General features: G+C 49.1%; 1 protein-coding gene across 2 annotated transcripts in view; it reads left to right on the plus strand.

Moving 5' to 3' along the window:
- The window catches only part of SH2D3C (SH2 domain containing 3C), a 47,519-nt gene that overhangs the window by 16,110 nt on the left and 19,638 nt on the right, over positions 1–11,771 (plus strand). For both annotated transcript variants that reach the window (XM_025211222.1, XM_014522773.2), the window contains one exon: positions 1,498–1,537. In XM_025211222.1, coding sequence (XP_025067007.1) covers positions 1,498–1,537 — 40 coding nt within the window. The remainder of the gene's footprint in view (positions 1–1,497; positions 1,538–11,771) is intronic.

The raw sequence follows: 11,771 nt of genomic DNA on the forward strand, positions 1-11,771 counted from the left end.
CAGGCCTGATTGCCCCTTAGTACCAGCCCTCCTGGGTCTGGGAGCATTTATACCACCTGCCCCAAGAACTTCCCCTGCCAACAGTTCTGGTTTAGGTGCTTTGACCTCCAGAGACTGCCCCCTCCATGCCCCCACTCCTCCCGCCTGAGCCCAGCAAACACTCAAAGCCCAGCCTGGCTCGCGTGACGGGCCCCAAGCCGATTTGAGGAAAAATCCCGTGAGAACGTCCTCAATCTTCTTCAATCGTATTAGGGATATTAAGGTCTAATTCCAGGAGCTCATGCACTGGGCAAGGAGCTCTGGGAACCTTTTCTAAAGCACACTTGTTCTCTCAGCTGTTTCATAATAGCTCCTGCATCTGCCCAGGTCAGGCTGGTCCCCCCCCCCTTGGGAAATCACCCTCCAGCCTCCAGTTGTCCAGGGCACACCCCTCCTCCTGCCAGGCCTCCAGGGAACAGCTGGCAGGCGACACTGCAGCTTTCTCTCTCTCTCTCTCTCTCTCTCCCCCTGCGCCCAGTTTTACAGTGAACTGTGGAAACAAATATGTTATGCACCATTACAGTAGCCTGTCTGTCTATGGAGATTGTTCTGTTTTGTAAAAATATATGTCTTTATATATATATATATACACACACACACACACCTTCTAGTCATTCTAACTTGCCTGTCTATGGAGGTTTATTTTATCTTATTTTATATTTAAGAGAATTTTTCATGTTCCAATCCAAATCAGCCAAATCAATTCCAAATCTGTGAGTCAGTCCAGAATCGTAAGTGGCCCTATAACCGGCAAACATCCTCCACCCCACCTGGGGCTTCAGATGTTTCCAAATCCTTTGGCAGGCATCCTACGTGCAGGCCCAAGCCCGGAGGCTTGGGGTTCGATGCCCCTGAGTTTCACTAGTCCTCAGCCGTAAGGCTGCAGGAGCAAGCTAGGGAGGAGTCTCCCATTTCCATAAAGTGGGCATAAAGCCAAGACCTTTCCAGTTGAGCAGCAAGTGGGAGGTTTACTATACCTTACCACCATGGGTACTACCCAGTTCCAGAAAAACAGGCATTCCCAGGGGCGACTAGAAAACCACCTTAGTGGTCATGGTATTTTCCCTGCCAGGCAAGTAGCCTGCCTGTCTATGGAGATTTGTTTTTTGTTTTGTAAAAATATATGTCTTATATATATATGTACACACCTTCTAGTCACTCTAGGCTGCCTGTCTATGGAGTGCACCAGTTCCACCTTGACTGACCTCTGCAATAAGTAACTATTCCACAGGGAAGACCTGGGATTAGTCAAGACGCGCTGTAGGTTGCTGGATAGCACAGCCGATGCTGATGAGACCTGATGCCAATTCAGGGAGAGCTGCGGACATTGTGTCCCAGCCCTGCAGCCAGGCACAATATGTCCTGTCAGAGCATGACCGGAAACCACACGCAGGGTCACACTGACTGTTTTATGGTTGTCACTTCTTGATAATCATCAGTTCTTTTTGGTTTCTCTAGGCACCAGGATAGCCCAGAATCCAGCAGTGAATACGTTAAGGTAGGAACCCAACCACTTTCTCCAGTGCATGGTTACTCCCTGTGCTGATAGTGGAAGCGTTGGCTCATTTATAACCACCGCATTGCTTGGGGAGATCAGCTGCTCCCATGCATCAGACTCAGCAGCACTGTCTCAGGCTTGAGAGGGGTATGTGCAACCTACTCACAAAAGAGCCTTAAAACCTTGAGTATCTTGCTGTTCAATTGAAATCCCATACAAATTTAAGAAGCTGGTCATGGTTTCTATTCCCTGTGCTGCAGTAGGTGCATGAATACCAGAGGGAGATGGAAGGATCCCAGCTAGCAAATGCCATCTTGTTGATATCATGACTGTGTTCAGGACTTGGGGAAACTCATTTCCTCTTTATACTGCTCCCTCTTTCTTGCTTAAAGGAGCTCCCTTAACACTGGGGGCTTCCCACTTCTTCCCTTCAAAGGGCTTCCATCTGCACAATGATGTTTAGCACTACACCAAAGGTATGGTTGGCACAAGGCCTTTTTATAAGCAAGAGATCCATTACACTTGGATCAAAGCCTGTATTTCACTTTGTTACCTACCCTAAATTGAGCCTCCTCTGTCTATTTTGAGGTCCAGCTTCAGAGTCAGATCTAAGCCCAGATCTGGGTCGAGTAGTTGGTACAGGGGGTGGGAAAGCCTATTCCATCTGTCAGGAGCTGCGTCAAGTCATTGGCTGCAGGGTAGGTTTGCTGCCATGCAGGGCTTTGAGGTCAGTACATGGGAGGAATCCCCTCCCTATGCAAAAGCAGTGTCATTGTGAGAGCTGCCTTGGCTTCATGTTGTCCAGATGTGGGAGCGGGTGTTTGCTGCATCAAGGAACACAGCTAGTGACGTGGAGCTAGGGCTGGAGCCACCTCATCCCTCAGCCTCAATGTGGAAAAAGCAGCTTCAGCTACTCAGTAGCAGCCACGTGAAACGTTGACGTAAATCTCTACAAATCTCTCACAAAGATCCTGCTTATTCTCCAGCAAACTGTTAACATTCCCTAGGAGTCTTCATGCGTTGACAGAAATTCATTAGTGAGTGACTAGCCTTGGGGAAGAGCATGCATCTCAGAGGAATGCCAGCAGGATTATTTGAAGGGGACAGGGGTGGGAATGGATGGCTCAGGAGCTTGGCCATGAGGGATGTTCAGTCTTTCACTTCCACACGTGCAGTGCAAACGTAGCCCAGATCAGCCACGAATGGAGGTTGCTACCATCTGCTCTCTTAGTGACCCATGTGAAATAATCAGATGACTTCCCAGTTCAGTTCCCAGTGGGAAAATATCCACCTTACAAAAGTCAGCAGCCACAGGTTTGCAACAGTATTTGTCTCTTGGGGAGCTGAGCACCTGCCCTCTAAGAGCCAGGCTTCTTCAAGGGGTGTCTGCAGCAGGACAAAATTGGGAGGTGTTCCTGAAAATCTCAGCAGTTGGCACTAGATGCCAGGCTCCACAGAGAGATCAAGCGGCAAGTCTCAGCTACCCTGAGGGCTCTTTGGTAGTAGGAGATGTCCTGAAGGGGCAAACTCTAGGCTCTAGGGCTATCACTCCTTACTTAATGTGGGGGGTTTCAATCCTTGCTATAGTAGGACCTCTCTCTCTTCCTTTCTAGCAAAGACCTCTCTCTCTCATATAGCAATACAGGAAGGGCAGGTTGTCTGGATAGCGGTGGAATAGTCAGGAACATCCAACAACCCATAGGATGGAAATCTGGAGACCTGAAAGCAGCACATCATTGAAGGAGGGACAGTAGACTTGTATTTGCTTCTCCTGTTTGCCAACCTTTGCAGTCAGCACAGTGTGTATCTCTTTAATTTATGCAAGCATTGTCCTGAGAGGGCAGGGGCATAGGCAGAGGAAATGAGGAAGGAATTCACTTGAGCTGACCTTGCTCGTGAAAAGTTTTCTCCTCATTACATTTTTCCATGCACCCACACACTTAGCTATGGGCTTAATTTGTGAGTTATGATTTAACTAACCAAAACACGGGCATGCTAGAGAGATGGATGTAAACAGTCACAGGCCTTTGCCATTAGCATCCAGTGCCCTTGATGATCTGCCAAAGTGGCCAGCTTCAGATCCAGATTGATCCTCCCGGGCATTCAGGTCAATTGTTTTTGTTGTGTCATTGAATGGGGCTGTTTTGTATTTTGTCTACTGATCGTCCGACTAAAGTTTGCTGGTAAAGTAGTGGTGATGCCTATTTATTCACTTATTTATGAACAAATCCTCTTGAATTTAAGGATGAAAGTAATAGGCTTCTATGGAAATGACTGTAAAAACTTATAGAAATTAGTGTCAGTCTGATGAACTAGCCTACAGAACGGTGTATAGCCCAAGGACTAAATTCTACACGATGTTACTACAAACATAGCATAAAATACTGTTTCCCACGAAATTTGCTGTAAGTGCCTAGGAAATCATAGGTAGTATTCATCCCTGTAGTATCCAGGCGCCCCCTACAGGCATAGTGTGTCTTTCATCTGCTTTACTTGATGGATGATTGTTGTGGTAATAGGAGTTATCCAACTCGAATAAATAAGTAATACAAACTTAGAACAATCAGGATGACTGAACACAGAGTTGGTAACAGGCTGCCCTGTGCCTTCCCTGCTCATCCAGGAGACATTCAGAGACCAGGTCTAAAGCTAGATCCATGCACTCATGGAAACCCCATACTGAGGTGAGGTTTGGCACTAAACCAAGGTAGAGGCTTCATGCTAGTCCCTCACACAGGAGCAACTTTCACTCATCCAGATAGCGGTCCTTCTGATGCAAATTCCCTGAGCTACACAAAATGTGTCTTGCTTTATAGGCAAATCAGACGACATGGTCCTGGCCCCAGGGACCTTCTCATTGGGATGCAATGCAGTTGCATACCCCAACAAGCTAACTCATTCCCAGAGTGCAGTATGAGCCTCACTCGCATGCCTGGGATTTCATAGATTCATAGATTTCGTAGACATTAGGGCTGGAAGGGACCTTGGAAGATCATCGAGTCCAGCCCCCTGCCCCAGGGGCAGGAAGTCAGCTGGGGTCATAGGATCCCAGCAAGATAAACATCCAAATTTCTCTTGAAGGTGTTCAGAGTAGGCGCTTGAACCACCTCCAGCGGCAGGTAATTCAGTACAAACCTTGGGGGCTCTGACAGTAAAGAAGTTCTTCCTTATGTCCACCCTGAAACAGTCATGCAAGAGTTTGTGACCATTTGACCTTGTCATCCCTTGGGGTGCTCTGGTGAACAGATGTTCCCCCATATCCTGGTGAGCACCCCTGATAAACTTATAGGTGGCCACGAGATCACCCCTGAGCCTGCGCTTTTCCAGGCTGAAGAGTCCCACAGCTCTCAGCCTCTCATCATAAGGTCTGTTTTCCTGACCTCTGATCATGTGCGTGGCTCTTCTCTGGACTCTCTCAAGCTTCTCCACATCCTTTTTGATTTGTGGAGCCCAAAACTGGATGCAGTACTCCAGCTGCGGCCTCACCAAGGCCGAGTACAATGGTAGAATGATGTCCTGGGATTTGCTTGAGAAGCATCTATGGATATAAGCCAGCATTTTGCTCGCTTTACTAGCTGCAGCATCACATTGAAAGCTCATGTTCATCTTGAGTCTAACAGGGAGAATTGTGTCTAACAGGAATGCTTGAGTCTAACAGGGAGAATTCCTCAGAGCAGCACATACTCTTCCTAAACCTTTCTGTCTGGCCTTTCCTTTCATTCCAATTCCCCACCCAAGAGTCAGTGCCTCCCAAAAGCCAATGGGTGCTCAGCGCCTGTCAGAATTTCGCCCCATGCACCTGGATGTATCAGAGTAATACACCCTCCTGTCTGGAGTATTATCCATTGATCATCTGAGAAGCAGGACATTTTCCCTCTGCTAATTTGCTGAATTGGTTCTGTAAGTAGACAGGAATATAACGCCTTTGTACAGACTCTTTCCTAGGCATTAAAGGATCACATGCCTCACTGGTCCTAGTGGCAAAATCTTCCCTTTCGGTGTCACTGTAAGCAATGGTGCAATGATACTGGCTGCTGCTCTAGAGCCAGACTTTCCTAGTAGGAATCAACTTGTGGAAACTGGGCAGGGGACAGGATGCTGGGAAGGTTCTAGTTATGCCCAATCTAGTCTGTGGAAGCAGGAGTTGTAGCAATGGTAGTGTCACTGATTGGGGAGCTCTTAGCTACTCTAGCTGCTCCTAGCAGTGCTGGGAATCAGGACTGGTGCACCCCTTTGCTTTGCTGAGATTGCTGGATGTCTCATACTGACATGAATTAAATGATAAGCAAACAGAGAAGGAGCCAACCTGTCTGTTCTGCAATACTCAAGCAGAGGCAAGACAGGGAAGAAAATATAGATGAGAGAGAGCACAACCCACCAACAGAGATACCCTGTATGAAGGAACAAGGGCAGGTCAGGGGCTGCTCAGAGAAGCTGCAATATTCACATGTGCCATTGAAACAAAGGCCAGGCCACAGCCAGCTTGTTATCAGCTCCTGAAAATGCCCCACCACCGTGCCCCACCACCACCATGGGGTTTGCTCTTGGTGAGTCAGAGTTGCTCCCACAACCTGGCTCATCTGTCAGCCTCATTGGCAGGCGCTGTGGAGAGCGTGTGGGCTGGGGAAACTCCAACAGGTCCCCCCACAGCAAGGTGAAGCTAGGAGCCCTTGGACTGCAGCCGTGAGCATAAGTCTGCTTGCTGCACCTAATTAGACTCCAGGCAGCTGGAGCGAAGGAGGCGGCAGCCCAGGCAGCCTCCCACACAAAGCCCAGGGCACACAGAAGAAAACAGGCTAGCACATCCCCACCTTCCCCAGGGGAGCCGAGTGCTTTTATTCACCAGCCCCGCTTGCCCTCATTCACTGTTTCCTTCTAGTGTGGGAGCAGCTGCTGCTGCTGGCTGACGTGTTCCTGCGTGCAGCAGCAGCATTGCTGGGATAACACAGCCAAGGAACAAACCGCACGCTGCCCAAACAGGTGTATGTGCCTGGCAGCACAGGGCTGGTGGTGGGAAAAGGGGCAGCTGGCATCTTCCAAGATAGGCTGGGCCTGATTCCCAATCATCTGCACCCTGTGCAGTCACCTGCACCCACACAAATTACCACTGCTCTGGTGTGGCTGCATCTCACAGACTCTTTGTAAGTGATTATGAATGGTTCAGGGCAAGGAAGAATGGGGCTTGCTGAGTCGAGCTCACCAACCCTGCAATGAACACTATCTCCCAGAGGGCCCATCTAGATTGGGGGCTTGGTAATGAGATTTCACAGTCTGCCTTAGGGGGTGGGACACCCCGTTCTCATTTGTTTACATGAGAATTGGGCATCTGAGTTTCTTAGGGAGCTCTAAGCAGTTCAGTTTTTGCCCTGCATAGACAAAGGCAGTCATGTTTAAAAATGTCTTGCCCACAAAAAAAACATGGTTCTCCCTGAACCAAGCAAACCCTGTGGTGCTGTCTTGAGCAGCAAAATGGGTTTGTTCGTTAACTGTGTTCACTCAGCTGAGCTGCTTTACCATAACTGAAAAGCCCTCCTCAAACCTGTTAAGGTGAACTCCGGTTGAACATGTTTGAAGCCGTATTAGTAGGCTCTCTTGGGCTACAATTTGGTCAGCTTCAAATATACCACTACCTGATCTTAACATGTGTAAAGACAGCTTCTCTTCCAGGTTAAGCTAAGTCAAATACAACTGAAAAAAACCCAGCCTCTTTCCCCCTCAAAACAGTCTGTGTGGCTCTAGGGTTAACCTCCACCAGGTTAAAGCTAGAACTTGATGGTCTGCACTAGGATTTTAAAGCATATTTGAAAGCATATATATTTTTTTAAACATATTTTAAAGCATATATCTGCACTAGGATTTTAAAGCATATTTTTTTCTAGGGCTTGGGTGCTAAAAGAGAGACTGCCATGAATGGAGTGGTAATTCAAAAAGTCAGGGTGACCCCCTAAGAGCTATAGATTTAGGCTGTCTGCACATTCAAGCAAAACACCTCAGTCTCTGCTTGGGTGATGTAAAGATTTTCTTCAGAACCAGCTGGCTAGAGCACATGAAGCCCAGCTTTGCCTGAAAAAGGCAGGCAGATATAAAGGTGACATCTGTCTCAGATCTCTTATATATTTTTTAGTGTAGGATCTCAGTGCTACTGTACCAATCAGTGCCACTTCTTTAGCCAGAAGTTAAGCCCCCACCAAAGCCCCAGTGCTGTTGAAGGGAAGCAATGAAAACCTTCAAGAAGGAACAGGCTTTTCAGGAAGACAACTCACAATCAGATTCTTTCAGTGCTGTAAACCACCATCTGCTCTGTCCCTCAGCCCTATTCAAGATGAAAGAGCCTATGTACTCCACTTCCAGCAGTGAAGGGCTGGAGATGCCTGTGGGAATGTGTGAGCGTCTGTGGCTCTGTGCTCATCTCTCTCTCTCTGTCTGTATTAATGATACCAGTTGTATGTCCAGCCAGTGTCAAATACAGGCTAGGAGGGAATCTAACGCTGTCCTCACGTGGAGAATTTCACAATTCCTTCACAGCGCATTTCACCATAAATAGCATTTTCACAACTGTATGACATAATTTGGTCAATGGAGAGGCGCTACATTGTTCACATCACCCTGGGTGCAAATATTGCTCAAAGCCCTTCAAATTCCAGACTCCTGGTGTGTGCTGACCTTCCTGCCCCATTTTCCCTGCATACAAGGTACACAATGCATGTAGTTGTGTTTCCTTTCTGTTTTTTCCACCCATGGTTGTGTGTGGAGGAGCTGCTCTGGAGGGCTGTCTTTTTTTCAAGCTGTGTTTGCTTTGCCCTTTCCAGGGGCTGTAAGGCATTCGTTTGAATTAATTACATGGGAAAATGTACTGCTCATATATTAACTGTGGTAGAAAATCTCTGTGTGTTAGCAGCCCTGTACTTTCTTTGGAAGCAGCAGTTGAGATTTGCTATATACTAGGCATTGCCACATCCCAGGGCACATCTACACGAAATACTTAGTACCCATTGGACTAATTCTATTGCACATTAGCACAACTGGCAAAAACTGCACAGTAGATTAGTCCAATAAGCATTACATGTCACAAGAAAGTGTTCGTTTATGCTAATGTGCAGTAGCACCAATAACTGGTATTACCAGTTATTATAGGTACTAAATTTAATGCACTGTAATTACAGCACATTAATTAATATGTAGACGCGCCCACAGTAGCCCAAGTGCCTAGGATCCCTTGGACTTCTGGAATGAGGCTGTAGTTGGCAAATGCATGTGGTCCTTGCTTGAGAATAGGGAGGCCCATTTTTACCAGCACTCTTTTGAGCTGTTGGTATTAATAATTCTAGAGTTTGTATATCTCCACCTTCCCCCCTGCCCAGCCTCTTGTTTTAGTAATTCTGAGCTAATCCTTCTCCAGGCCATATAGCCTGATATAGACAGTGTCCAACACATAATTGCTCAGAAAGAGACAGAGAAATCCATGCGGCTCACAGCCATATGGACGTGAGCCATGAGAAAGGTAGAGAGATCCTTTCCCTCCCCATGATCTGAGATTTGCTCGCTTTTGGATCGCTGAGAGGGAGCTCAGCATTTTGCCTCCAGTACAGGGGACCTGCCACTGAGAGCAGCTGTGAAAAGACCTGCAACTCCCCCACCACTAGATCCCCTATCTTCTAGCAACTGACAGAAAAAATACTTCTTTAGAAAACCGGACAGAGATAATAAGCTTTCTGCTAAAGGCCAAGGAAGAAAAATGAATGTAGTTTGGAGGGAAGAGAAGGGGAGGCCAGAAATAGCCTTGCTCTGTGTGGCAATGTGCCACCAGGGAGAACGGATAATAATAATAACCAAATGGACACCTGGGGCCAAAACCATCCCTAAGGTTACTCCACTGAGGCCAGTGTGCTTACACAAGGGAGGAACTTGGCCCTTGGCGCAGGATCTGTTCTCACTGAGCATCCTACTGTGGGCCGGGATTTGACTGAACTGAATTTAACTTTGGCAGCGTTCATTTCCCCAGATGCTCCAGTGAAGTTTGCTTAATTGAATGGGATTGTGCTGGACAAGACAACTGTCCTTGGAGTATGGGGGGGGCAGTCATTAATGGGGACATGTGAAGGGGTCTTGAGGCTCAGAAGGAAGTGTGGGAGGGTTACTCAAGGTGTGGGTGTTCATTCCTCTCTTTCTCTCCTGGGTTTAATTACCCATTTTATTAGCAAGCTCTAAACAGGGTGTCAATGTGAGTAAACAGAACTGGTGCCAATTAAAGGCTGGAGCCCTTTTCAGAGGCCATCCCCTGTGCCCACCCCTTCTCATTAGCACAGGCACTGTGTGAGTGGGCAGCTCAGCCTCCCGCTGGCTGGACGGCCTTGACGCTCCGCTGCTAAGCGCAGACATCAGACCCTTCACAGGAGGCTTTTTTCTACAATGGAGCCTTAGCCAGTGTTGTGGCAGGAGCATGGGACTGCGTAGCACCTCCTGGGCTCGTAAACTCAGGTCATATATTCACAGGCAAACCTTTCTCCAGACCGTCCCCAAGATTATCCACTCCAGTCCCCATCACATGGCATAGCTGCAGAGCACACTGGAAGGAGAAAATACTCTACAACACGCTACCAGGAAAGAGCAGGGAAGACAAAGGTGCCTCCAATGTACTGCCATGGCAAGGGCAGTGCCAGTTCAAAGCTCTAGTGTAGATGTGGTGCACCAGTAGAAGCCAGTGTACCAGTATAAGTATATAAGTATAAACTAATGCATAAGGATTTCACCAGTTCTAAGCTATACTGGAGCAGGTGGCTGTGGTATGTTAGGCTGGCACAAGTACAGCGTGCGTGAGCACCGGTGCAAAAAGCCCTGTGTGGATGAGGCCAGCAAGGAAAGCAGGAGGGCTTCCAGGGTTCCTCCACACCACAGACAGCCCAAGGTCTATCTTCGCTTGCTGCCCTCAGATAAGTGTCCTGGATGCTGGAACATCCCACAGACCTATGAGGCAGAGAAGCCCAATGGCAGAATCAAAGCCTGGCTCAGAGAGAGACCCAAGATCAAGGCCTTGCGAGTGAGGTCAGGCACAGATTAAAGATCTAATGTCACAAGCAGCTGCTCATGATGGCTGGCTAGCAAGTGTTTGCAAGTCCTTTGGGAAACAGGACACCTGTGTGGAGGAGACCTGACTGTTTTAGATTTGGCCAAACCAACTGGCTTGGGTGCAGCATTTTCAGCTAAGCCAAAACAGAGCATTTAGGAGCTGATTTAAGTGTGTCCACACAAGGGGTCGGGTCCCTGCCATGAAACGAGCTTTGAAACCAATGTAGCTGCCTTGGAGTGATGCTCATGTATTCTCCTTCATGCACACCCAGGGGTGAGGTTTGCCAGCTGACGTGAACCCGGCTTTCTTGCTTGGGAGAAAGATCGGGACCTGCAGTTTGAGCCTATGAAATCTGTGAGACAGTCTCTGAATTAGAGCTTCCTGGACCTTAAATGCTGGAGGCCGCAAGTGCGAGAGGAACAGTGGGGAAACACCCTGGTCAGACTCAGTTTCCCTCCCTTTCAGCATCCACTCTCTGCCACTGTGTCACTCAGATTTCAGAGACATGAGGGCTGGAAGGGACCTCGGAAGATGATCGAGTCCAGCCCCCCGCCCCAGGGGCAGGAAGTCAGCTGGGGTCACAGGATCCCAGCAAGATAAACGTCCAAATGTCTCTTAGAGGAGTCCAGAGTAGGTGCTTGCACCAGCTCTGGGGGGAGTCTGTTCCAGGCCTTGGGGGCAAACAGGCTTTTGCCCTGGGTGCTTTTTGATGTGCTTTTGCACTCAGGCTTTTTGATGTGCCTAGTGCAGCAGGGCTCAACCTTTTGCCTCCCGGCGGGTTGGATGGGCAGTGCCTGGCCTGTCTGCGGGCCAGATCCCGTCAGTGGCCCCGATCTGGCACCTGGGGCAGGTGGAGGAAGGGGGCACGGCCTGGCCCCCATTCCGCTGCGCGGGAGGAGGGCAGCGTGCGGGGAAGGGGCACGGGCACTTGGCGGAGGAGGCGGGGGGCAGCATGAATGGCCACCTCTTCCCCTCCCCCCTCCCAAATTTCCCGGCCCGTGGGAGGCGGAGCGCCCCTGGCCCATCACGGGAGAGCCGGCAAGTCCCGTGGCGGGAGGCAAGAGGCGCGGTGCCGGGCAGCGGCGGAGGGGCAGGGCTGCGGGCTGCCCGCGCCCTCGGGGCGGCGGGGCAGGAGCGGGCGGAACAAAGGCGGCGCGGCGCGGCGGG

The sequence above is a fragment of the Alligator sinensis genome, unplaced genomic scaffold (assembly GCF_000455745.1).
Source record: "Alligator sinensis unplaced genomic scaffold, ASM45574v1 scaffold388_1, whole genome shotgun sequence".
NCBI classification, from domain to species: domain Eukaryota; kingdom Metazoa; phylum Chordata; order Crocodylia; family Alligatoridae; genus Alligator; species Alligator sinensis.